The sequence below is a fragment of the Ahaetulla prasina genome, chromosome 1, assembly GCF_028640845.1.
Source record: "Ahaetulla prasina isolate Xishuangbanna chromosome 1, ASM2864084v1, whole genome shotgun sequence".
NCBI classification, from domain to species: domain Eukaryota; kingdom Metazoa; phylum Chordata; class Lepidosauria; order Squamata; family Colubridae; genus Ahaetulla; species Ahaetulla prasina.
Window position 1 is genome coordinate 97,255,446 of NC_080539.1, and position 25,815 is coordinate 97,281,260.

Below are 25,815 nucleotides of genomic sequence, written 5' to 3' on the forward strand. Positions count from 1 at the left end.
AGTAGGAAAGGTTGATTATCTTCTGAAATGAATGAAATACTTAGGAAAATCAGTACATTCCACAGTATTAATCAAGACACACCTTGCATCTGCTCAAATGTTTTGGAACATAACTTCTAATGACCCTAGTCATGGATCATACCAGTTTAATCTGATAGAATTATAATATTGCACAAGATCCAAGATGGGGAAGTAAAAATCATCTAACTTTGCAGACGGTTAGGATATAGAATATAATTCATTAATCTGCTTTAGTCTGAAGATCAAGTTGTCACATTGTCCCCAAATTTAGTCAGGTTTATAATGTGTATAAGATTACACATTAGGCATGACAAACATGCTTTCCAAAGCAGGAAACTAGACAGACACTTCCATTGAATTCCCTCACAAAATATTTGAGAATGGAATAAAAAGCCTTTTTTTAAAAATCTAACGTGCATGATAGTCTTTTGTGGATTCTGCAAAGTCATTTCCTTAGGACTAAAATACAAATATTAATATATTTGTAAGAATAAATTATATTTCATATCTATCTCGTATCTATCTATCTATCTATCTATCTATCTATCTATCTATCTATCTATCTATCTATCTATCTAATCTCTATCCCTCCAGATAATCTCTCCCTCCCTCTCCCCTTCTCCCTGCCTCCCCCTCCCCCTCTCAGAGAATCTCGGAGATGGCCCTGCAGTTTTCTTGGCAAGATTATCCAGAAGTGGTTTGCCATTGCCTCCTTCCTAAGGCTAAGAGAAAATGACTGGCCCATGATCACCTAGCTGCTTTGTGTCCAAGACAGAACTAGGGGGAGTAAAAACCCAAAACCCAAAAAGGAGATTTATGTTATTTTCCAAATTTCTAACAGCAATTCTACAATCTTAGTGGGTCTTGGAATGACAGATATTCTTCCACCTAAATTTGTACAAGAAGAAAATGGACTTCAACCTTGCTAGTGAATATAGTTGATGCTCTGTTTGAGGATCATAATTCTACAGGATCATAATTCCTGCTGCACCTTCTCTAGTGCTTGCAGTATGAACACAGCTTTGTGTATTAATGCCACTCCTGCACACTACACTTGAGATAGATATTAAAGTAAAAATCCTCTCGAGACAATCTGACCCGAACTCCTGGAACAAACTTGTTGATAAGTGAATTTTATTGTTATTTGAGCCTATTTTAAGAACATGTAAGGCATTGGTTTTTCTTTGTCTGCTTACAATTGAATCCAATCCAATTTCATATTATTAAAAATCAGATAGGGGCTACTTTAAACATGCTTACTATACAAAATTTCCCTCATCCTGTGGTATTAAATGGCATTCTTATTTGTGGGAACCAGCCATTTTGAAATCCCTTCCTGCTGTCTTAGAATACTATTAAAAAGGGTTCCTTAAATAATTTATTTATATTCTAAATACAGCTAGCCCATCAAATTTCCAGATTTTTAAAGCATATCCTACAAAACCTTTATCCTTTATTTCCCAAATTCATTAACCGAAAAGATAAATTAAATCTGGGTTTTATCCTGGATTACTTATCTTTAGATAATATATGTTATAGATTATTGCCTCTGGAAGTAACAAGCTACTCAGTAGAGACTGACCTACAGATCCCCTGATGTAGTCCATATATAAAGGTAGTCCTTGACTTAGGACTACAATTGAGCCCAAAATTTGTTGTTAGTAACAGTTGTTAAGTGAATCCGGCTTCCCCATTGACCTTACTTGTCAAAAAGCAATCCTTAATGGATATACATTGAGGGAAGTATGCAGTGGGGTACCCCAAGACTCTTAGGTCCAGGATTCTTCAATATCTTCATTAGTGATTTAGATGAGGGGATAGAAGGGGAACTCATCAAATTTGCAACAACAGCAACAAACTGGCAGGAATAGCAAACACCCCAGAAGTTAGGCTTAAGATACAGAAGGATATTGACAGACTTGAACACTGGGTCCTAGCTAATGAAATAAAATTCAATGGTGATAAAAGTAAGGTTCTACATTTAGGCAAGAAAAAACAAATGCACAGGTATAGAATAGGAAGTACCTGGGTCAATAGTAGTAACTGCAAGAGGGATCTTGGAGCCCTAGTGAATAATCACTTAAATATGAGCTAACAATATTTTGCAGCTGCCAAAAAAGCCAATGCCATCCTAGGCTGCATTAACAGAGTAATAGAATCAAGATTACGTGAACGGTTAATGCCACTTTATAATGCTTTGGTAAGGCCACACTTGGAATATTGCATCCAGTTTGGGTCACCATGATATAAAAGAAGATGTTGAGACTCTAGAAAGAGTGAGAAGAACAGCAACAAAGATGATTAGGGCAGTAGCGGGTTTCAATTTTCTTCGCTACCGGTTTGCTATTGGGAGCAGAGCGCTTTTGATGACATCTGGGTGGTGGGCAGAGCCTCCCACCACCACTGCTATCGGTTCGCGCGAACCGAGGTGAACCGGTAGCAATCCACCACTGGATTAGGGAACTGGAAATTAAACCACACAAAAAATGGTTGCAAGAATTGAGTATGTAGTTTAATGAAAAGAAGGGCTAGAGATGACATGATACCGTGTTTTCCCAGTCTTTTTTGTTTTGTTTTGGCTCCAAAAGACACATTAGGGCTTATTTTCAGGGAAACATGGTAGCATGGTAATGTATACAAATTAAAATATTATTATTATTATTATTATTATTATTATTATTATTATTATTATTATTATTATTATTATTATTATTATTATTAATATCTAAGGTGCTTCCACAAAGAAGTGGAAGTCAACCTATTCTCCAAAGCACCTGAAGGCAGGTCAAGAAGCAGTGGATGGAAACTGATCAAGGAGAGAACTAAGGAGAAACTTTCTGACAATTAGAACAATTAATCAGTTATACAACTTGCCTCAAAGAGGCAAAAGGTTGGACAACCATTTATCTGAAATGGCATAGGGCTCCTTGCTTAAGCAGGGAGTTGAATTAGAAGACCTCCAAGGTCCCTTCCAACTCTGTTATTCTGTTTAATCACAAAAGGTGATTTAATGACCCGAGGATACTGCAATCATAATAAATATATGTCAATTGCCAAGCACCCAAATTTTAATCATGTGACCTTGAGGATGCTACAATGGTTATAAGTGTGAAAAATGGACATGTCACTTTTTTCAGTGGCATTGTAACTTTGAATGGTCATTCAACAAATGGTTGTAAGTCAAGGATTACCTGTACAGGGCCTCCCTACATCTTCTAGGAAAACCTCTGCTGCGATGCTGAAGGATAAAAAAAGCATGTCACAAGATTAATCTACAGAGTTGCTTTGCAGCATGACAGCCAAGTTTTCTCAAGGGCCACATAAGGCCACCAGGGACATCTGATGTGGCATTCAAGACAATGATTCAGTACAGCCGTAATTGGCTCCTGTGAGGCATTATTGCATTGTAGCGATCCCTCTGAAAATTACTAAACATTAGTTTGAAAACTAACCACTGCTCCATGATATAAAATCAAATAGCTGTCTTGCTTCTAAAAGTGGTAGCTCCAGCTTTTTGAGGAAATATAATAAGGGGTAAACCACCTTTAAAGAAAAAAAAACTATGGGTTTTTCACTTCAGAATGAAAAACTTGAATGCTTTGGGACCCATCTCCTTTGCTGCCAGAGAATGCTTGCCAGAAGCAATCATACGGAGAAAGAAACAGTACAATTATTTCTCTACCCAATGGGCTGATTTTTAAAGATAATGAGACACTAGAACTAAAACATACAATCCCGTAAATATGCAGTTCCTATAGACCTCAAACAGTGGAGAAAATGATGATACAGAAGCAATTCCTAGCATCCAGTTGAATCGGAGTCTCTCGAGCAACTATATCTATTTATAAAGAACTCTCATCTCTGCAGAACTACAATTCCCAAGCTTCAAATTTTCAAATTTGCTCAGAGCCAGCAGGGAGGCTTTATGTTGCTTCATGCAGCAGCAGTACAAGGTATTGTGGCTAAGCAAAGAAACTTAAAAATACAGTATAAAATTTAGATTTAAAAATGCTTTTGAAATACCCAGTTGGTCCTTGAAGTTTGAAAGAATTCTACTACCCCATAATAAGATGCTAAAAACAATGTATGCCATATTGCTCTTGCTGCTTTATAGTTACTCTTAATAATGAAGAAATCATAGCTTCCTCTCCTCTCAAAGTGCAGGTCTACTCTATAAGGTCTCTGGATCTAACTCCTTCAGTTGCTATTAACATAAATCATGCTGCTGAACTACGGTTGCTTTCAGCTTTATGCTTATCCCAAAGCCTAAAGAACTTGTGCAGCAATTCTGAGATTCTCCTGTAATCTGTAAATTGTCCCATAATTTCTTCAAACCGAAGATATCTGGATGTTCCCATCATCATCTCTGAACACGGGAGAGCAATTGCTGGCAACCGTGATCAAAAAGGTTATGCAACAGGAAAAACATATCAAAATTTAAATTGAACATGGCATGAAATAGAAAGGAAGAAGCACCAGAACTGAGAAACTGAGATTAATGACATGTTCTATGGTATTATATAGCTTACTACTGACTATCACTGATGGTCCGTCCACCTGATAAAAGTATTCAGTGTGTGTGAACCAAAAACCATTCAAGAGTACTACGTTAATCGATATTTGATAAACATTTTGCATAAGCTATTTTTTTCTTACACTAGAGTTTATGCATTTCAAGGCTTAAGGAGAAAAAAGTAGATAAAAATTTACACCACAAAAATAATGTCTATCTGGAATCAAAGCTGTTTTCTCGTGTAGCAACTATTAGACAGGAGATACAAGTGGCAATGTGCGAACAGATTAATTTTCTAGCAGAAGGATCACTCTGGAGGCTAAAATATATTCTAAATTCTGATTTTAGAACTAATAATATAACCAGATATAAATCTTTGCAGATCTGAATTATAGAATTCCAGAGTAAATTCTTTTAAGCACTGACATGTAGGAAAATCTGAAGTTTAATGACTTCCTTTGTTGACAAACTTATGTTTGGCATAACTTTTCTTGATGAGGATAAGAAAATGGAATCAGGACAGATTTCTGGCTTGGTGAATTTATTTTCACAATCTGTCAAAAGACATACTTAAGGAGCCTGTAGCTTCATTTACACAACTCATCTTTTTCATGCAGAGAATGGCTGGGTTCCAACCACTTATTTATATAATTGAATTTTACTTTTTATATACAAAATCAGCAGCACTGCAATTTATTCATTTAGTTACTGATGTCTGAAAGGTACATAGAGTATTCAGGCAGAGTATTGCTACAAGTACTGTACTTAAGCTCTTTGAGCTAGAAATGATCCAATTAGACCTCCATAAGAGCAAAGGATCCTCCCTCCTCCATCCACCCACCTGGGAGGGGAAATACATTAGCTTGCAAATCTAATATTATTTTAAACAAGAACTTCAATGGTCTATTATTAGGAGCCACCTAGAGTTGGTTAGAAGATGGGCAGCTCTATTAATGCTTTAAATAAACAAATAAACAAATGGTCTATTATCTGTTATATTCTAAAAAGCACACACATTCTAAAATCCACCTTGTATTCAGAGATATACATATACTGTACAGAGAAACATACGCATGAAATAAAGGAAATTGATCCTAGGAGAATAATGTCAATCTGAAAGTACATTAGGGAAGACAAGAAAGAACAGGGGATGAAAAAGCTGTTGGGAGATATAAATATGAAGGATCTAGAGTTTTGAACCAGTTGCAGGGTGTGTATATTGTAGAATGTAAAATTGTAAAATTTTAAAAAAATGTACAATAAAATAAAAGTTACACATTTTTTCAGGATATCAGGGGCTGTTTTATTTATTACAGGTAGTCTTCAAATTACAACCATACAGGAGTCTAGCCATTATGGTCATAAGTCGTGACAGTCATAAACCACGTTATTTCACTGAAAATCAGAAGCAAATGCCGGTTTTTCAACAAAACCAACATATAATACGACCGCATAACTGCAGGATGTGGCAAATGGCCCTAAATGCGGCTGGACTGCCATGCACCCGAAGTTCACTTATATGATCACGATGGATGGGGGATTATTGGAATTTTGAATCTAGGTCGTAACCCCAAGACAAGTCTGTTATAACTTTGGTAGCTAAGCAACTGATTATAAGTCAAGGACTATCTGAAATTGTTTTAATGTATAAACAAAGCTAATATTGCAAGCCATTTTAATAAGTGTCCCTTTTTCAAAAGCTATCAGACATTCCTTTACTTTCCAAAAGGACGCCCATTACTGCTCTGAAAAAATTATTTTTGAAGAGTACAGATTTTCTTCTTGAGCTTCTTGCAAATATATCATTTTAAGTTTTTAAGAGATCTGACCTTAGATTTTTATACATATATTTAATTTTCCATCAAAGAACCTTTGGAATATAATTGAATTCTTGAGATTTGTCGCTATTTATTATAATTTCAAATGCTAGGTTGATAGAAATTACTTTGTGTATTTTGAAAAAAACTAAGTGTCTGAAGGAATGCCTAGTTCTTAGAAATAATAAATGAAACACAGATGTTTTCCCTGCATTTATCCTCAGTTCCATCAGCTTTTGTGGATATTCAGTATCTGCAGGATATTTCATTCATTAACCTATTGTTTATATTTTTAAAAATATAAGCACACTCTTTCTTAATTTGAATGGACGTGGAGGCAATCCATTGATTTCTAATGAATTGAGAACTGATCTGGGATACTTATTTTCATCCTCTTAAAACAATGCAGATTATTTTATCTAGATTGCAATGAATTTGTTTAGTTCCACCCAAATGATACAGCCAATTGTGTGACACTACTTTTTTTTTAGAGCACAGAGTGCAGAATGTATTGAGCAAGGATTAATTATTGTGACGGATGTATCTTATTATATCCCATATCTTCTCCTACCAACTGCATCTGGTATCTTCAACCAGTAGTGCTAGTTATTTCCTGCTGATTTGATAAGGGAAGAACCATTTCTGTTCAGAAGCATTGTTAGGCTCTTAAGAAGATTGTTTTTCTGCTTATTTTCAAGGTTTGTTCTGGAAAACATATCCTTCTTCACACACACAAAAAATGTGCCCCAAACTTTGCCAAATGCCTCCCCATCCTTTACAGATGTTTGTAGGAGGTTCACCTCATCGTAACTGTTTCATCTCATGAAGATGTGCTTGTTGTTGTTAGTTGCGATGTCGTGTGTGACCCATCGCGACCCCATGGACAACGTTTCTCCAGGCCTTCCTATCCTTTACCATCCTCTGGAGTCCATTTAAGCTCACGCCTATTGCTTCAGTGACTCCATCCAGCCACCTCATTCTCTGTCGTCCCTTTCTTCTTTTGCCCACAATCTTTCCCAGCATTAGGCTCTTCTCCAGTGAATCTCCAGGAGATGTGCTGCTTTGCCTCAAATAAATGTTGGAAAATCCATCTTATTTCTGTGGATGCAGAACACATATGCAAAATCCAGGCACGGACATCACTGATAGGGGAACAGGGTGCCACTTTGCATTGTTTTGAAGGGGGGAGGGGAATTCATTCAAATACCTAACCAAGCAAAAAAGATTTTCAAAGATATGCCCAACTTTAATGTGGATATCTCTATTGAACAATGGAAACAAGGCATGATAATAGTACCTCTGGCTCCTAACAACTAAAAGAATTATTTTTATAAAGGAAGTTTTAATAACTTACCACTAACATTTGAAATCCTTCTATCAATGAACATCCTTTAGGATAATTCCACCTGTCCATCCAGTCTACATTAGAACATAAGAATGGCCCTGCTGGATCAGACCTCTGGCCCATTTATCCGGCAGTCTGTTCTTATAGTGGCCAACCAATTGCACAAAGAAGCCTTATAATCTCCCAGCAGCCGGCCTTCAGAGGCAGCCACATTTTCATTAATACTAATAGCCATTGATCCCCAAAATTTCCATGAATTGGTCCATCTCTTCTTTTTTAAAAAACTAATCAAACTAGTAGCCAGCACATCTCATGGTAGCAAATTTCAAAACTGGATTAAGTATGTAAGGGACAAACAAAAGGGAAACATTTTTTTTTTATTCTTCTAGGATTCAATTTCATTGATCAATCTCTGGTTCTAGTATTTTGGGAAACAGCTTCTCCTTGTCCACTTTATCCACACCGGGCATAATTTGTTAACCTCAATCACGTCCCTCTCATTCGCCCCCCCCCACCAAATGTCGCAACCACTCCTCCTAGGGAAACTGCTCCACCCCTTTGACCATCTTAGTTGCCCTCTTCTGAACTCTCTCTAGTCCCATGGTACCCTTTTGGAGGTGTGGCAACAAGAACAGGGAATATTTAGATGCAGTCTCACCATTGATTGATATATGGCATTATCACATTTATATTCTTATCTCCAATACAATTTCTTATTCTCTCTTAACATGTATTTTTGGCCTTTTTTACAGTAAATTCACACTGGGTTGACACCTTCATTGAACTATTTAACATTAGATCTCTTTCTTCATCTTTCACTGTTACATCTTTGACCTTATTGATTTTCATGAGTAGATAGGATTTTGGCACCAATATGCCAATTCTTTAGATTTGCTTATGTTGACTGGTATCTCCCCTTTTGAGACCCATATTTACATCATGGCTTTAAAATTGTGCTTTCATCAAATTCTCTGTACATATTCAGTTGTTTTGCAACTCATCTTTACTGTACATGTAACATGGATGCACACATGGTGGACGTTTGGAAGGCAAAATGTCACATTTCGCTTACCCAAGAAAGTGAGTCTGAAATATGCAAGTGACATTATCTCATCAGGCAAATGGATTACACACATGCTTGGGAAAAGGCTACAAATAAACCCTGCCTGCAGGCAACTCACATTCTTAATCTGGGTAATACAGTTATGGTTCAAACAAGAATTTACACAGTGCTCAAGTTATTTCAAAGAGACTTAATTGCTTTCTCGGTAATCCAAATTGCTTGCAGGCATAGAAGAGTTTGTCTAAGAACAGGTCCTTATTTGGATTTTCGTTTATGCTCTAGTCCACCTGAGAAACCAGGTTCACCCTCTTGAGATCCTCCTGGCTATGAGCAAGTATGCTTTTGTCCATTTTAAACTAGCAGACCCATTTCTTTCTAGAGATATGCCCTAATCACATTATCACTGCACCACGGAAATCTTCTTTACACTAGATTGTCTTTCTGAACATTTTAAGAAATGTTGTTTGCTACAATTCAAGACCAGCAATGTTTCTGACACAGGTCAGTTCTTAGAAGGCAGTGATTCTACTTTTTATAAATTTTTCATCAGCTTCCAGTTCATTTGCAGTCTCATTTTTTTTACCATAAATCTTAAATGAAACAAGATCAAGAAAATCTCCTATATAAAACCACTAAATCTACTGGAGAAGGAATTCTTATTATGAATGAAGGCGAATATATGTGTCCCAGAATAATGTTGCAGGATCCAATCTGGGTTGGCCATCCGGAATTCTTAATACTTGTCAATATATGGTTTGTATTTGGTTAGGATGCAGGATGGAGTTTTCTCTCTCTCAACCAGAATACCTGTCCATCATGACAGCAAAATTCCAGAATGATATCGTAAATTGAGAAGGTTTACCTAATCTGTGTAAACCCTTTCAGTAGGAGGCTTGTGTTACCTTCTCCATGATGTTTTGCAATTGGCCCACAAAGGTTTGTTTCAAGTGGAAAAATGAGATGGCAAATTGCTGATCTATTAATTTTCTGCTACATTCCATTTTTCCCATTTACCTTGTGATTTTAGAGTGCACTTGTCTTATTTGAACTGTAGCTGTAGGTCACCTCTGAATATTTTAATGGAAAAGGAAGATCATGTTTACAGAAAAATAAATGAACTATTTTGGTAGTTCATTGTTCTCAAATCTTTTGCTCCCAAGATTCAGACAAAGTAATATACAATACATGTCATATTTGAATAGAGCTATAATGAGAGCATCACCAAAGGTAGCAACACCGAGTCAAACAGCTGAATTCTAAGATAGCTAGACAGGGTCAGACTTCATTAGCACTTGGATGTCAGTACAGGTAGTCCTCGACTTATGACCAAATTTCTGTTGTTAAATAAGACATCTGTTAAGTGAGTTTTGTCCCATTTTACAACCTTTCTTGCCTCAGTTGTTAAGTGAATCACTGCTGTTGATAAGTTAGTAACCCGGTTGTTAAGTGAATCTGGCTTCCCCATTGACTTTGCTTCTCAGAAGGTCGCAAAAGGGGATCCCATGACCTTGGGACACAGCAATGGTCATAAATATGACCCAGTTGCCAAGTATCTGGGTTTTGATCACATGATCCTAGGGCTGCTGCAAAGGTCGGAAGTGTGAAAAATGATCACAAGTCACTTTTTTCAGTGCTATTGTAAATTTGAATGGTCACCAAATGAACTGTTGTAAGTCAAGGACTACCTGTACACTACTGCAGGAAATCCCAGGACAGCAGACTAGACCGGGAAGTTATAAAAAAGCTCCCAAAAGAAACCAATTTCTTACCGTGCTGAGAAAATGACATGGATTGTCCCTATAATCACTAGGAATCAAATTCAATGTTGGAGTAGTCTCTGTTTATAATAGCAGCATGTTAGGATTTGGTGTCTCTTGCTCTCTGCCAATAACATAGAAAAAGTTCTCTTTCAAACAGACTGTAAGAAGTTCATTTTTGTTCATTCTATTCCTGAATGAGAATTCCTGAATGAATGAATCTCCTCAGAACAGCAACTGTCGGGTAGTCCTCAACATATGACCACAATTGAACCCAACATTTTTGTTGCTACGTGAGAAATTTGTTAAGTGAGTTTTGCCTCATTTTACGACTTTCTCACCACGTTTGTTAAGTGAATCACTACAGTCCTTAAATTAGCAATATGGTTGTTAAATGAACCTGGTTTCCCCATTGACTTTGCTTTTCAGAAGGTCACAAAATGGGATCACATGACCCCAGGACACTGCAACAGTCATAAATGTGAGTCACTTGTCAAGCATCAAAATGTAAATCATGTGACCATGAGGATACTGGCAATGGTCATAAATATGAAAACTGTCATAGGTCACTTTTTTCAGTGCTGTTGTAACTTCAAATGGTCACTAAATGAACTGTTGTAAATCGAGGACTATCTGTATTGTTTTAAGCAATAGAACTTAAGCATAGCACTCAAGAAATGCAGGTAGTTCTCGGCCTACGACCATAATTGAGCCCAAAATTTTGGTTGCTAAATTTGTTGTCACTTGTTGAGTGAATTTTGCACCATTTTATGACCTTTCTCACCACAATTGTTAAGTGAATCACTGTGGCTGTCATGTTAGTAACCTGGTTGTTAAATGAATCTGGCTTCTCCACTGACTTTCTTGTCAGAAGGTCGCAAAAGGGGATCACATGACCCCAAAACACTGCAACCGTCAAAAATATGAGTCAGTTGCTGAGGGTCCGAATTTTGATCATGTGACCATGGGGACCCTGCAATAGTTGCAAAATGTGAAAAACGGTCATACAGAAAGTTGCTTTTTTTCAGTGTCGTTGTAACTTCGAATGGTCACTAGAACTGTTGTAAGTTGAGGACTACCTGTTTTTTTTTTTGAGCACTTTCTCAGTCTTCATTCTCATTCCCAATATTTAGTTATAGCAAGCTGAGCAAGACCAAGCAATAAGATGTTGCCGGGATGAGGGCATTGAACAGGAAAGGTAATAGATCAAACATGCCTTTCTCCTTGTTTTCCCACTCCTGCTCCCAAGAGAGTGACAGTCTATCACCTTTTCCATAAATAAAAAGACTAGGCAATAGTAAGAACAGGCCGTGAGGAGAGAAATGACCCTTTCATCACTGGACAGCATTGAATTATCCCTGGTGGAGGCTTACCAGCATCCATACATTCTCCTCGCAAGAGAGGATACAAGCCCAAAAACGGGATGGTGAAAGGAAAAAAGATTAAGCTGGACCTTTCCTCCGCTTATTATATTCCTTTGATCAAGGTCTACAATACAGATAGTCCTCGACCTGTGACCGCCCAACGTTTCTGTTGTTAAGTGAGACGTTTGTTAAGCGAGTTTTGCCCCGTGTGACGACCTTCCTTGCCACAGCTGTTAAGTGAATCACCGTGGTTGATAAGTTTGTTTATTTATTTATTTGATTTAAATTGCCGCCTATTTGCTCATGGCGAACAGTTAATAACTATTAAAAGTTAGTAAGAATCTTTATTATTTATTTATTTATTTATTATTTAAATTTGTATACCGCCCTTCTCCCGAAGGACTCAGGGCGGTTCACAGCCAAGTAAAAATACATAGTACACTATAAATACAATTAAAATACAATTAAAAAAAACTTATTAAATTGGCCAGAATTAAAATTTAGAAATAAAACCCATTAAAAACCCATAAACTTAAAAAAAACTAACCCAGTCCAGCGCAGGTGAATAGGTGAGTTTTAAGCTCGCGGCGAAAGGTTCGGAGGTCCGGAAGTTGACGAAGTCCTGGGGGGAGTTCGTTCCAGAGGGCGGGAGCCCCCACAGAGAAGGCCCTTCCCCTGGGCGTCGCCAGACGACACTGTCGCGCCGACGGCACCCTGAGGAGTCCCTCTCTGTGAGAGCGGACAGGTTGGTGAGAGGTATTCGGTAGCAGCAGGCGGTCCCGTAAGCAACCCGGCCCTATGCCATGGAGCGCTTTAAAGACGTTCACCAACACCTTGAAGCGCACCCGGAAGGCCACAGGTAGCCAGTGCAGCCTGCGCAGGATAGGTGTCACTCGGGAGCCACGAGGGGCTCCCTCTATCCTGCGCAGCTGCATTCTGGACTAACTGTAGCCTCCGGATGCCCCTCAAGGGAGCCCCATGTAGAGAGCATTGCAGTAGTCCAGGCGAGGCGTCACAAGGCGTGGTGACTGTGCACAAGGCATCCCGGTCTAGAAAGGCGCAACTGGCGCACCAGGCGAACCTGGTGGAAAGCTCTCCTGGAGACGGCCGTCAAGTGGTCTTCAAAGACAGCCGTTCATCCAAGAGAACGCCCAAATTGCGCACCCTCTCCATCGGGGCCAATGACTCGCTCCCGACAGTCAGCCGCGGACTCAGCTGACTGTACCGGGATGCCGGCATCCACAGCCACTCCGTCTTGGAGGATTGAGCTTGAGCCTGTTTCTCCCCATCCAGACCCGTCGGCTTCCAAACACCGGGACAGCACTTGATAGCTTCATTGGGGTGGCCGGTGTGGAAAAGTACAGCTGGGTGTCATCAGCGTACAGCTGGTACCTCACACGAAGCCACTGATGATCTCACCCAGCGGCTTCATATAGATGTTGAACAGAAGGCGAGAGAATCGGCCCTGCGGCACCCACAAGTGAGGCGCGCGGTGACCTCTGCCCCCCCGTCAACACCGTCTGCGACCGGTCGGAGAGATAGGAGGAGAACCACCGATAAACGGTGCCTCCCACTCCCAATCCCTCCAACCGGCGTAGCAGGATACCATGGTCGATGGTATCGAAAGCCGCTGAGAGGTCTAATAGGACCAGGGCAGAGGAACAACCCCTATCCCTGGCCCTCCAGAGATCATCCACCAATGCGACCAAAGCCGTCTCAGTGCTGTAACCGGGCCGGAAGCCGGACTGGAACGGGTCCAGATAGACAGTTTCCTCCAGGTGCAAGGGAAACTGATATGCCACCATACTCTCTACTGTTGCGATATTATGCCATATGAACCCCTTTATGAAACTGTTTATAAAATTACTTATGTGAAAATATAAGCATGAGCAAGAAATTGCTTATGTGCAAAAATATCAGCATAGGTAAGTCTGGCTAATTGTTATCATGTAAGCAGAAATCTGTTTGATGCCAAGGTTACAAAGATGTTTGCCAGTAAATGTAACAACACCTATGAGATAGCCACAGAACATTCCTTCTCTGATAAGGTCAACTTCACAGAGCTTCAAAAGAAGTTTGCTCCTACACACAATTATATGAGATTTATTAGTATGTAGTCAGGATGTTTCAAGATATATTTCTGTTTGCTGTACCACGTAGGCAAAAAGCGGAGAACAAAGAACCACTTCATGGTAAAACTCCTCCCAAGAATCATGATCTTTCTCCCAAAATCATAGGCTTGTGGATGTGCTTGTAGTCACGTGTTCACGTGTTGAATATATGCTAATATGTAACCACCCCTGCTTACCTTCTGTAACCCACCCCTAACCCCTAATCTTAATAAAAGGGTTGTTTCGAGCTAGCTCGGGGCTCGCTCACCCCGAGGAGAATTGGACTCTGCTTATTCATTTCTCACTCCGTCTGGCGCGGGGATTGCCCAGACCCTTTCGTGGCGAGCCCGCTGGCCGCGAGAAAAGCCACAACTGGTGACCCCGACGTGATTTGATCCCCGGTCCTGGTTGTTCGCCTTGATGCCCCCGTACTTTCGCCAGTGAGGCGCTCCGCAGTCGTAAGACTTAGTAAGTATGGGGAACGGGTTGTCCAAGGGCCAGGTTACGCACCTCCAAGAACTTGGAGACCTTATTAAGGCTGCAAAAATTATTTGTATGAACCATGGCAAACCTTTACCCTCAATTTCAGCAAATGATCTAGTCAAATTATTGAAATTCATTTGGCAAAAATATCCCAGCTATCCCCCTTCAGGGGATATTACATCTAAAAAATGGAGGCGCATATTGAAATATTTAAATGACCCCCCTAAAGCCAATCATGATTTGATTGTAACTTGTCAAGTAATTGTTATTAGCCTGGAGATTTATGAAAAGGCTATCAGAGATTCGAGCGATGCCATGGCGCTCAACGCTGCATCTCCACCTCCATACGAGGATGCCTCCACGCAGCAAAAATCTCTTGAGGTAAAATGTTCCAACATTGCCTCTTTAACTGAAACATCTCCACCATCTGCCCCCCCTCCGCCTCCGCCAACTGCGGACGGGGAGACCTCGTCTCATTCTGCTCTCGCAGCTGGACTGAAGAGAGCGATGGCAACGGGGGACCTTTCCTTAGAGGATTTGCAAATGTTTCCTGTTGCCCTTATAGATGACCCGCAAAATCCTAATCAAAAAATTCGAGGTCATCAACCCCTTGATTTCAAAATGGTTAAAGATCTTAAAAGGGCAGTGGCAGAATATGGGATTCAGAGTCCTTATACCAGGGGTTTGCTTACTTCCATGGCCAATGGTCATGAATTGATTCCGGAAGATTGGAAAAATATTGCCTCTATGCTTCTTTCCTCTTCGCAATTTCTGATTTTTGAATCTGTTTGGCGGCAAGGAGTAAGAGTGGCGGTGGCCCGCGGGAACCTCCCGGCCGGCATCACCGCTGACCATCTTCTAGGGGAAGGTGCTGTTAATACTATTGCATTGCAAGCTGCTTCCCCCCGTACCCTGTTCCCTCCACTTAATGCCATAATCTTATCTGCCTTTCTCAAAGTGGATGACCCTAAGTCATCCGTCTCCTTCTTTGCTTCTATCCGCCAGAAACCCAATGAGTTGTATTCTGATTTCATTGAAAATTCTCCAACCTTTTCGTTCTTTGTTCCCTTCTTTTCTTGTGTATCATTATATGGATGACATTCTTGTCGCTGCGCCTGGGCCCCCAGGCACAGTCAAACAGCAATTGCCAAAACTCTTACACACCCTTCAGAAGGGTGGCCTTACTGTTGCCCCAGAAAAAATTCAATCCCACCCCCCTTTCTCTTATTTAGGATATACGGTTCTCCGGTCAGCGGCCCCAAATGTGCCAACCCTCTACCTTTCAAACAAGCCCACTTTAGTTCAGCTACAGCAATACTTGGGGACACTGAATTGGATTCGCTCTTACACAGCTCTAACCACTGCTCAATTATCTCCACTGTTCACAGCCCTCACACAAGGCTCTCAACCATCAGACCGTATACAACTAACCGATCAACAACGCATGCCATGCATCAAGTCAATCTAACCCTAAAACACATATGGGTAGACAGACTTGCTCCTAACATCCCATTTGGCATGCTCATTGTCAACACTGTAATGCTCCCTACTGGGGCATTAGTTCAAAAGGAGGAGAAACTTCTAATCCTAGAATGGTTTCATCTTCCTCACACTTCTCGCACTTCTTTAACTTCAAAGCCTACACAATTAGCGCAGCTCATTACAAAGATTAGATCTAGGAGTAAACTCCTCGCTGGAATAGAACCATCTATTTTATATGTTCCTTTTTCTTTGTCTATTTGGGAATCTTTGTTGTCTGTTTCTGATGAATTGCAATTTGCACTTGCCGAATGGCCAGGAGAAGTCTCCTGCCATCCGCCACCAGACCCACGACTGCTACTTCTAAGAACCATTCCTTTCTCCTGGAATTCCCCCTTCTCTCCCCAACCACTACCTAATGCCCTCACTGTCTTTGCTGATGGCAGCAAGTCTTATGGTGCCTGTGCTTGGCAGAAAGGTGGTCAGTGGTACACTAAAATTACTCCTCCTCAAAAATCTGCCCAGAGAGCAGAACTCTTTGCTTCTATATTGGCTTTTCAAAACTTTTCTGATGAACCTTTCAATCTCATCTTAGACAGTCTATATGTCACTCAAATTATTAGCTCTCTCTATGAGTCATATCTGGCTCCCTCCCTCGATGCAGAACTGCTATCTTTGTTTCTCAAACTACAAACACTCATTTCTGCTCGACATCTTCCTTTTCATGTTTCACACATTCAAGCCACCAGCCTCTGCCTGGAATACTTCAAAAGGCAATAATGTGGCCGATGCTGCAGCTGCCGCTGCCTCTGTTAGTACTTCACTATCTGTTCTGTCTCTCTCCCCAATCTCCTGGGAGAGTCACGCTTATTTTCATCAAAATAAAAAGGCGCTCATGAAACAATTTGGTTTAACGGTTGCTGAGGCATCTGCTATAATACATCAATGCCCTACCTGCAGCCGCCAAGGTAACTCTCTTCCGATGGGGTCAACCCCAGAGGAACAGTGGCCTGTCAACTTTGGCAAATGGATGTTACTCAATATCCATCCTTTGCTCCATGGAAATTCTTACATGTATCAGTGGATACCTTCTCAGGCTTCATCATGGCCACCCCACAAAGGGGAGAAGCCACTAAACATGTAATCAATCATTGTATTCGGACCTTTGCATCGCTGGGATGCCCCAAAGAACTAAAAACAGATAATGGTCCTGCCTACACCAGTGCTGCATTTGCAGACTTCTGCGGACGGTGGAACATTACTCACAAATTCGGAATTCCATACAACAGCCAAGGTCAAGCTCTGGTAGAACGCGCCAACCAGACATTAAAAACAGCCCTTGACCGATACACCAAACAACAGGGGAAAATGCCCCTGGCCTCCCAGCAGTGCAAGATACCTTGAATCGTTGTTTATATGTGTTGAATTTTTTAAACTTAACTGGACAACCGCTCGCGACCGCTGCAGAGCGACATTTTTCCCCTCCCCCATCTGCAGGTCTACCCAAACCACAGGTATACTACCGCGAATTACCTGACCTGACATGGAAAGGGCCTGCTGATCTCATCACCTGGGGTCGAGGTTACACAGCCATCCAGCTGCCGGACCGAGTGCTTTGGGTTCCAGCCAGACACACCAGACCGTATTTGGTTAAAGACGGTCCCCTTCAGCCATCCCTCAACTAGAAAGAATGCTGTAGTTCCCTGTTGCCTTTCAGCTACTGGACACTGCCTCCCTTCCCCCAGAGCACCCCTCCTTTTCCCCCATGGGTGCGATAGCTCAGACTATTTTTAAAAGTTTTTTTCTCTCTCTCTCCTCGCTGGCTTATCTTAACTACCCCCCCTTGGTTCCTTGCAGTGCCAGGGAAAAGGGTGGGCTACGGGGGAGAACCATTCACCCCCACTCCATTTTTTTCTCTCTCTTCTTTCTTGTCTGAGACGGGAGGGACTATTAGGCTTTTTGGAAGCATTGCTTTTGCAAAAAGCTATGTAAAAATTATGCAGACATATTTTCTTTTTAACCCTGAAAACAATTTTGATTTTAATTTTTAATCATGCATATAATTTTGCTTTTGCTTTTAATTTTTAATTTTCCTTTTTCTGGAACTTTTTGAGGTTTAAACTGCCTGATTAAATCTATACCTTTATAAATGTTTTCAAAGCACTGAGTTGACTCAAAATGTTTCATTTAGTTTTGTATTTTTGAAGCTGTTCACATACATAAAGAGAGTTGAAAGGGACCCTTGGAGGTCTTCTAGTCCAACCCCCTGCCCAGGCAGGAAACCCTATAGCATTTCAGACAAATGGCTATCTTCTTATGTATGGACACATTTTTTTAAGCGTAAATCTGTTTTTTGGAAAATGCACTCAGGTTTTCCACATAAACTGACTCACCCAACAGCTTAAACCCTTATTTGCTGTTTGTATTGTTTCTTTTTCTTTTTTAGCAGCACAATATGTGCCCTGTTTTAGGAACTATTTCAGAGATACGTTAGAAAGTTATAGGATGTGATAAGTTAGAAGGTTACAGTATGTGAAGAGAGAGTTAAGAGGATGTTTTGATACTAGTGCTGAGAAAGTTTTAGGAAGTTAGAAAAGTATGAGTAAAGTAAGACAGATGGTGATTTTGCTAAGATATAATGTGGTTTGTTTTTGAAAGTTTTTGATAGCATGGATTTGTTAGTGACCAACTTCCACACATGAATAAAAAGGGTGGGAGTTGGGTCTTTATTGATTGTCTTTTTCTCTGTCTTCCATATAGTACCTTTGTTAAAAAACAAAACTGAGATTTGTATGTTTGTTGTTTCTATTTCAGTTCTACATGCAAGCTACCCATTCCCCCTTGGCCCCCTCCCTAATCCTCCAACAATGCCTTTTTTCACCCAGAAAGGGAGGAGGAGGGGACCCTTTCTCATGTCTTTTAAACATGTAACGATCAAAAGACTTTTTAAGACAGTTTGGTTTTTTCTTGTTTTATGTATTCATGTAAGGATTTGTATTTTGAGATTTCTGTCAGCAGCGAACATCCACATCAACGGTGAGACCTTGAGGCCCTGGTCGACATATCAGTCCCTACCATCAAAAGATTGATGGCAACTGACTCTTTTCTTCCTACAAGAGACATTTATCGCTCCTTTGGCCTTTTCTTTCTCCAAGAAGGTGGATTGTGTGTGGCTTTAAAGGAAGAATGCTGCTTCTATACTGACCATCTGACATTGTACAGGACTCAAAGAAAAACTAAGGACTTAACTTTGATATGGTTTACAAGCTATTATAGTTGTAGTTGGTATAATTGCATTAGGATGTATAATTTTACCTTGTATTCTACCTATTTTTGTTAGAACAATTTCTAAAAGTTTATCTTTACTGGCTATTGAAGAACTCGAAGATGATTACACCCAAACTGCACCTAACAATTCCTGCCTGGTTGACGAAAAAGAAATAGACAAGGATAGTATGGCTAATATCTGTGTTTACACCAACATGAAACCAACTGATTGTCTGGTCCTAAAAAATAAAAACAGAGGAGATGTTGCGATATTATGCCATATGAACCCCTTTATGAAACTGTTTATAAAATTACTTATGTGAAAATATAAGCATGAGCAAGAAATTGCTTATGTGCAAAAATATCAGCATAGGTAAGTCTGGCTAATTGTTATCATGTAAGCAGAAATCTGTTTGATGCCAAGGTTACAAAGATGTTTGCCAGTGGCCGCGAGAAAAGCCACACTCTACAACCTTTGCCGCGAAGCGAAGGTTGGAGACCGGACGATAATTACCTAAAACAGCCGGGTCCAGGGAAGGCTTCTTGAGGAGGGGCCTCACCACCGCCTCTTTCAAGGCGGCCGGAAAGACTCCCTCCAACAAGGAAGCACTCGTAATCCCCTGGAGCCAGCCTCGTGTCACCTCCTGAGTGGCCAGCACCAGCCAGGAGGGGCACGGGTCCAGTAAACACGTGGTGGCATTCAATCTACCCAGCAACCTGTCCATGTCCTCGGGAGTCACAGGGTCAAACTCATCCCAAACAACATCACCAAGACCGCCCTCAGATGCCCCGTCCGAATCGCCACAATTTTGGTCCAGACCGTCCCTAAGCTGAACGATTTTATCGTATAGATAACCGTTAAACTCCTCAGCACGTCCCTGCAACGGGTCATCCCGCTCCCCCTGGTGAAGGAGGGAGCGGGTCACCCGAAACAGGGCAGCTGGGCGGTTATCTGCCGACGCATTACTTCCCCGTTGACTGTGCTTGTCAGAAGATCGCAAAAGGTGATCCCATGACCCTGGAACAAACCAGCGGTCATAAATATGAACCAGCTGACAAGCATCCGAATTTTGATCACATGATCATGGGGATGCCGCAAAGGACTTAGGTGTGAAAAATGGTCATAAGTCACTTTTTCAGTGCCGTTGTACCTTTGAACGGTCACTAAAGGAACTGTTATAAGTCGAGGACTACCTGTATTAAGGACAGACTTCCAACATGTCTATTCTCTGATGTATTTTAATCTTCAAGGGGAATGCCAATTTATATGTGGTCCAAACTGCTTTCCTTTCTGCTTTTTATGAACAAGGCTGTTAGTTCAACATGTCATGCTAAAAAAGGACAGGATTAGAAAAGAATAGGAGTACTTCTCTTCCCTGCTAGGTTGCACACATAAGACTCCAGAGAATTCTTGCCAATATGTTAGTTCAAGAAATCTTTAGAAAGAAAACTAAAAAGGGAGCTCTTAGGACTAAACATTAGTTGGATATTGAAATAACCCAAAAAGCCAAAATGTGGCTTATTGGTGAACACATCCATTGGTAGAGCATCTCCTTTCAAGCATGAAAGCTAAAAAGCAGCTGCCCCGTTGGTTTTAATTTAGTCATCTTCACAACAATTCTGCAGCACCTAACCAGAAAGTGATGTACCATCAGCCACAGGCATCTTTCCTGAATTGCTCTGAAAAGATAATTTAAATGTCCCTAGGCATGGAAGTGAGCTCTACCCACACAAATCAGTGAAGGAAACTTAAGGTGTGAAAATAACTGGAAGACGGCATCTGTCCATTTAGCCTCCCAACTGAAGAAAATAGCAGAGAAGTGAAGTACTCCTATTCTTTTCTAATCCTGTCCTTATTTAGCATGACATGTTAAACTAACAGCCTTGTTCATAAAAAGCAGAAAGGAAATTCCACTCATTGCGCATTTTGCAGAATCGAAATACCTGGGTATGACAGTCATACAACATCGTTTACCCTAAATATTATAGCACAGACTCTTGAGTGGTTCACAGTAACCTCACAAGCTCAGATTGCCCCAGTTGCTTAAACGAGTTACTTTCACACCAAGAAGCTGCATTTACTAAAAGCTAACTTAGTTAGTTTTTCTCTAGCGAGAAAAAAAACAACAGGTCATTTGGTTCAGTGTACTGTACAAATTCAGTATACTGGCTGATTCAGTAATCACATTATTTATGTTGGGTGAATGCATCCTATGATGTTGTCCACCTAGATTAAATTTTGAATGAAAAGTGAATGAAATACAGATTATAATATCCCGTAATATTATCCAGTATTTTATTTTCTTACTGCACTGTAGGTTAGCTAGAAAGAATAATACAATACAACCCTCCAACTTCATTCTCTATTATTCTATTCCAATGTCATTCATTATTCTACCTCTATTGTAAACTGGGTGGTTGTGCTAAAATACAGTTTACAGGAACCCTGCAACATAATCCATTGTTAATTAAACCCTTTGTTCTTGTTAGGTTGCAACAAAGCCTCATCTCCGCCGACTAAATTATCTTCTACTGACTTGAAACAGCGTAACTGCACTTCTTAATCTTCAAAAACATTTAAAAGTTTTGCACTTAAAGGAGGATTCCTATCAGAGCAGAAATCCTTATATTTTGCTATATGCTTTCCCAATGGAAGAAAACATAGGTCAGACGAATCTGGAATGGTTCATCTGACACATACGCCAGATATGCTGGCAGGACAGCCCAGAGCAGCTGGCTGTGGGGAAGGGATGATACCAACAGACAAGGAAAGCACAGAGCTGCTAGCAAAGGGGGAGACAGCATGGCCTCACCCTGACATCCACAAGTCAGATGGTTCAGACTGGCATATGGGATTGGACCTACTGCCCCCACTTCCCTATTAATTCCTAGGTTTCTCAACTTAAGTAACTTTAAAACATGTGGACTTCAACTCCCGGAATTCTCCAGATGGCTATGCTGCCTGGGGAATTCTGGGGATTGAAGTCCACATATTTTACAATGGCCAAAGTTGAGAAACATTGTCCTAGTGCTATCAACAAGAGATATGGAACTACATACCAGCTTTCCCTCCTTAATGAACTTCCTGGTAAGCAAAAAGATGGAAGGGAAAAGGTGGGAAAATATGGGATATTTTGTAAATGCACCAGTTTCTTAAAAATCCCTTTGCCCAGTTGTTCCTCAGGTTTTAAAGAAAGGTCTGCTTTCAAAATATTAGCTGTGTAATAAATTGATAGTTTCTTAGGAAAATGACTGGTATTATATGGCTACTTCTAAAGGAACAGATTTTATTTATGTATTGCCACTACTTGAGGCATTGAAAGATTTAAAAAATGGCAAAATGTTTATGGAAACCGATGCCATTGTTGTGTAATTATGTTGATTAACAATTTTTTAAAAAATCAAACCCCACTACATTTAGAACCAGAAGTACCGGTAGTTGAATATTATCCCTTCAGATGCACTTTTAAAAGAACCTACATAAAATGCCTTTTGCTAATCTAGGGAGTATTTTGTTTCTTTTGACTCTAGGGACAGCTAATAATCACACTGAAATGTCAGTCACTTTTCACTCAGCAGGAAGATCCTTGGTGCAGAGGAAAATAAGTCAGGTTCTCATTTAACTTCTCTGTTCACAAGCCTCAACAGATTCCGACTCAAGCTTTAAATATATTTGGGGAAAGGGGAAAAGAATGCAGAAGGCTCATCCCCTGAACTTCTTCCCATCTTAGGTAGCTTTATTTGACCAGGAAAGCCCTCTTCAGTCTTCACCCAACCAACTGAGATTAATAACATCTATTTTCTTCCTAAAACTGCAGTTGAGAATCACAGACGGAATGAATTTAGCAGTCAGAAAGATGAATGGACACAGCATCTACAATGGCAAAAAAAAAAAAAAAAGTGCAGTATTATATGTCACTAGGAATTTTTAAGCCCAGGAAGGCAGAAAAGAGACTTCTTCTGGGCTCAAACAAATCAGAGCTTCACTGCCTGCAGGGTTACAGATCTCAGCTGAACTGATGAAGGCAGAAACACAGAGTGTGACATGTATCACATGGTACATAAAGCACACACCGCATGCATGATCGCTAAGCTTATCTCCCCCCCCCCACACACACACAAAATTGTATATACAGTCTACTTATGTTCAAGAAACAGCAAAGGTAATCAACAACTGTGTGCAAAATAAGAGTCCTTCATGGATGCACCGACTGCCCTGGCAAATAAAAGGAGCAGCAGCAGCAGCAGCAGGAGGAAAAGGCGGCCAAAAAAAGGGGGGGGGGGAAGACCGCGAATGTCATTTGGAGGTGGCAGCGCTCAGGGACACTCAACGCCCGCTCCCAATAAGGCAAACTACCGCTACCCCCCCACCCTCGTCCTTTCCAAACTGTTAGGAAAGGACCTCCTCGCCTGCGAACGGATGGCTCCGTCTCTAACATCCGAACGGCAAATACACTAGTAGTAGAAAGCGAGGGACTTAATCCCGCAAGCAAGGAGTCGCCAGGGTGAGCTAAAGATCCCGGCGAGGTGGCCAAGAGCAGCGCACAAGGCAGGCAGGCAGGCAGGGAAGAGCCAAGTCCGCGGCTCCCGGGTTCAGCTCTCCACCCGAGGGGGTTGGAGGGTGGGGAAGCCGGACCGTCAGGGGTGTGGCGCCCGCTGCCTCGACCCCTCGACGGGCCCGGGCTTTCCACGGTTCGGAGGCGCCTTCAGGGCGAGATCGGGCTGCGAAAGGGGCGCGAGAGCGAAGGGTACCTCGCAGCCGTACAGCTGCCCGAGCTGCTCCACGATCCACTCTTCCAGCACTAGCCTTTTCCGCAGCTCTTTCCGATCGTACTTGACCGTCACTTTGCCCTGCTGGTGGCGCCGCTGCTGCTGGACTTGGACCACGGCGGGGGCGACCGAATCTTCCCGGGAGGCGCCTCCGCGCGGGCTCTGAAAGAAAACCCGGGTCCCTCCGCCGGTGCCTCCCCCGGTGGCGGCGGCGGTGGCGGCGGGGCCCGGTTCGCTACCTCCGGTAACCACCGACATGTTCCAGCTCAGCCTCGTGGGCAGCAGATCCCTTCCTCCGGGCGGGCGAGCGAGCGATCGGTGCTTTGGGGAGCGCCGCCGGAGCTAGCGGTATGGCTGCCGACGAAGATGACCTCCTCCGGCCACGCCGCCGCCGCCGCCGCCACCGCCGTGCGGGAGCGCTCGCCTGCCTACACCTGCAGCTCGTAGCCTCTCACGGTACTGCTTGCTCCGCCGCCGCCGGTTCGACAGAAGGAAGGCGGGGTGTCCAACAGTCTGAAAACGGGGCGGGGACAGCGCCTTAAAGACACCGCCAGCGCCTCGCTACGCCAGACATTTGCCCCTTGTCGATCCTTTGGGGCCGCTCCTGGCCTTTCCCGCCCTCCCGACGGATCTCCTGCGCCTTCAAGGCGGTTGCAGAGCTGCTACTTTTGGGGCCGGCTTAGACTGCTGGGGGTTGTTTGAGCTGAAATGCGCTCGGTAGAGCTTTGCCCTCCTGTTCACGCAGCTCTTTGAAGGACAGAAGTCGTACCAGGGTGAAACCTGTCTGTCCCGGCTGATCTTTTTCTCTGATACTAACGTAATTTGGGTTCCGATGAATGTTTGTGTAGGACTTCAAAAGTCTCTTGCATCCGTCAAGTAATCTAGAAGACACCAAAGCGGGCGAACATATTTACGCAGCTGTGTAACAGGCTGTGGTTTGCTTACTTGTGGCTTGTAAATCAAGATTTGCATTTAAGTCACACCTTTAGCTGCATATGTGATCAAAGGCAGTTTGAGCTTACCTAAATAATTAGGAGGAGGCAAACTATGGATTTATATGGGTGATTGAAATCTTTTTTCCATGAAAAACCTTAGTTGCCTTAGCTGTGGTTTGTTGACTAAATTGCATTCATACAAATTCATGCATAATTAAAGAATAAGGCCGCGTGCAATCTGTGAATTCAGGTTTAAAGTAGTATGATTCTAATAGAAAATATTTGTAGCTCAGGGTTGACATGAAGGGTCCTTGGTGCTCTCTGAGTTCGCTTGTTTTCTGACAGACATTTCATACCTAAACTTGGTAACATCATCAGTGCTAGTAACACCACACTCCTTACTGGCACTGATGATGTTAAGTAGTTTGGGTAATGAAATATCTGCCAGAAAACAAGCAAGCTCAGAGAGCACCAAGGATCCCTCCTAGTATGATTCTTCTGCAAGCAGGCATGTTTGGTCAATCATGGCAACCCAGTTTCTGTTCTTGGGAATTTAAATCAATAGTAAGGAAAATAAAGTGTTTGGACATTTGGATGGTCTTGTGAAAGTCCCTGTGTTTGGGAGTACATAAAGCACAGTTGCCACTGTATAATATAATCCCAAAGTTGTAGACACAATAACACAATAACATATTAAATTCCCTTGCATTTATTTTTGTTGTTATTTTTGTTGTTATCCTCTGAATCTGTCTAAATCCTTCTTAGTGTGATGCTCCAAATTGTACACAATAATTCAACATGCGGTTTGGCCAACACACAATGAAATGGAGCACTTCCTTTCTGTGATTTGAAAAGTATACAAATTGTGCTTGCCTTTTTTGCAGCCACAT

The 25,815-nt window shown here is 41.5% G+C and overlaps 1 protein-coding gene across 3 annotated transcripts in view; it reads right to left on the reverse strand.

Moving 5' to 3' along the window:
• The window catches only part of PPP1R14C (protein phosphatase 1 regulatory inhibitor subunit 14C), a 65,735-nt gene extending 40,532 nt beyond the window's left edge, over positions 1 to 25,203 (reverse strand). The window contains exon 1 of one of the 3 annotated variants that reach the window (XR_009153521.1): positions 23,973 to 25,203. Coding sequence is in view for 1 of the 3 variants with exons in the window: in XM_058169719.1 (XP_058025702.1) it covers positions 23,973 to 24,248 (276 nt within the window). In the remaining 2 variants the exon portion in view is untranslated. The remainder of the gene's footprint in view (positions 1 to 23,972) is intronic. The other 2 variants (XR_009153522.1, XM_058169719.1) reach the window with 2 other exon arrangements.
• Between the last annotated feature and the right edge of the window lie 612 nt (positions 25,204 to 25,815).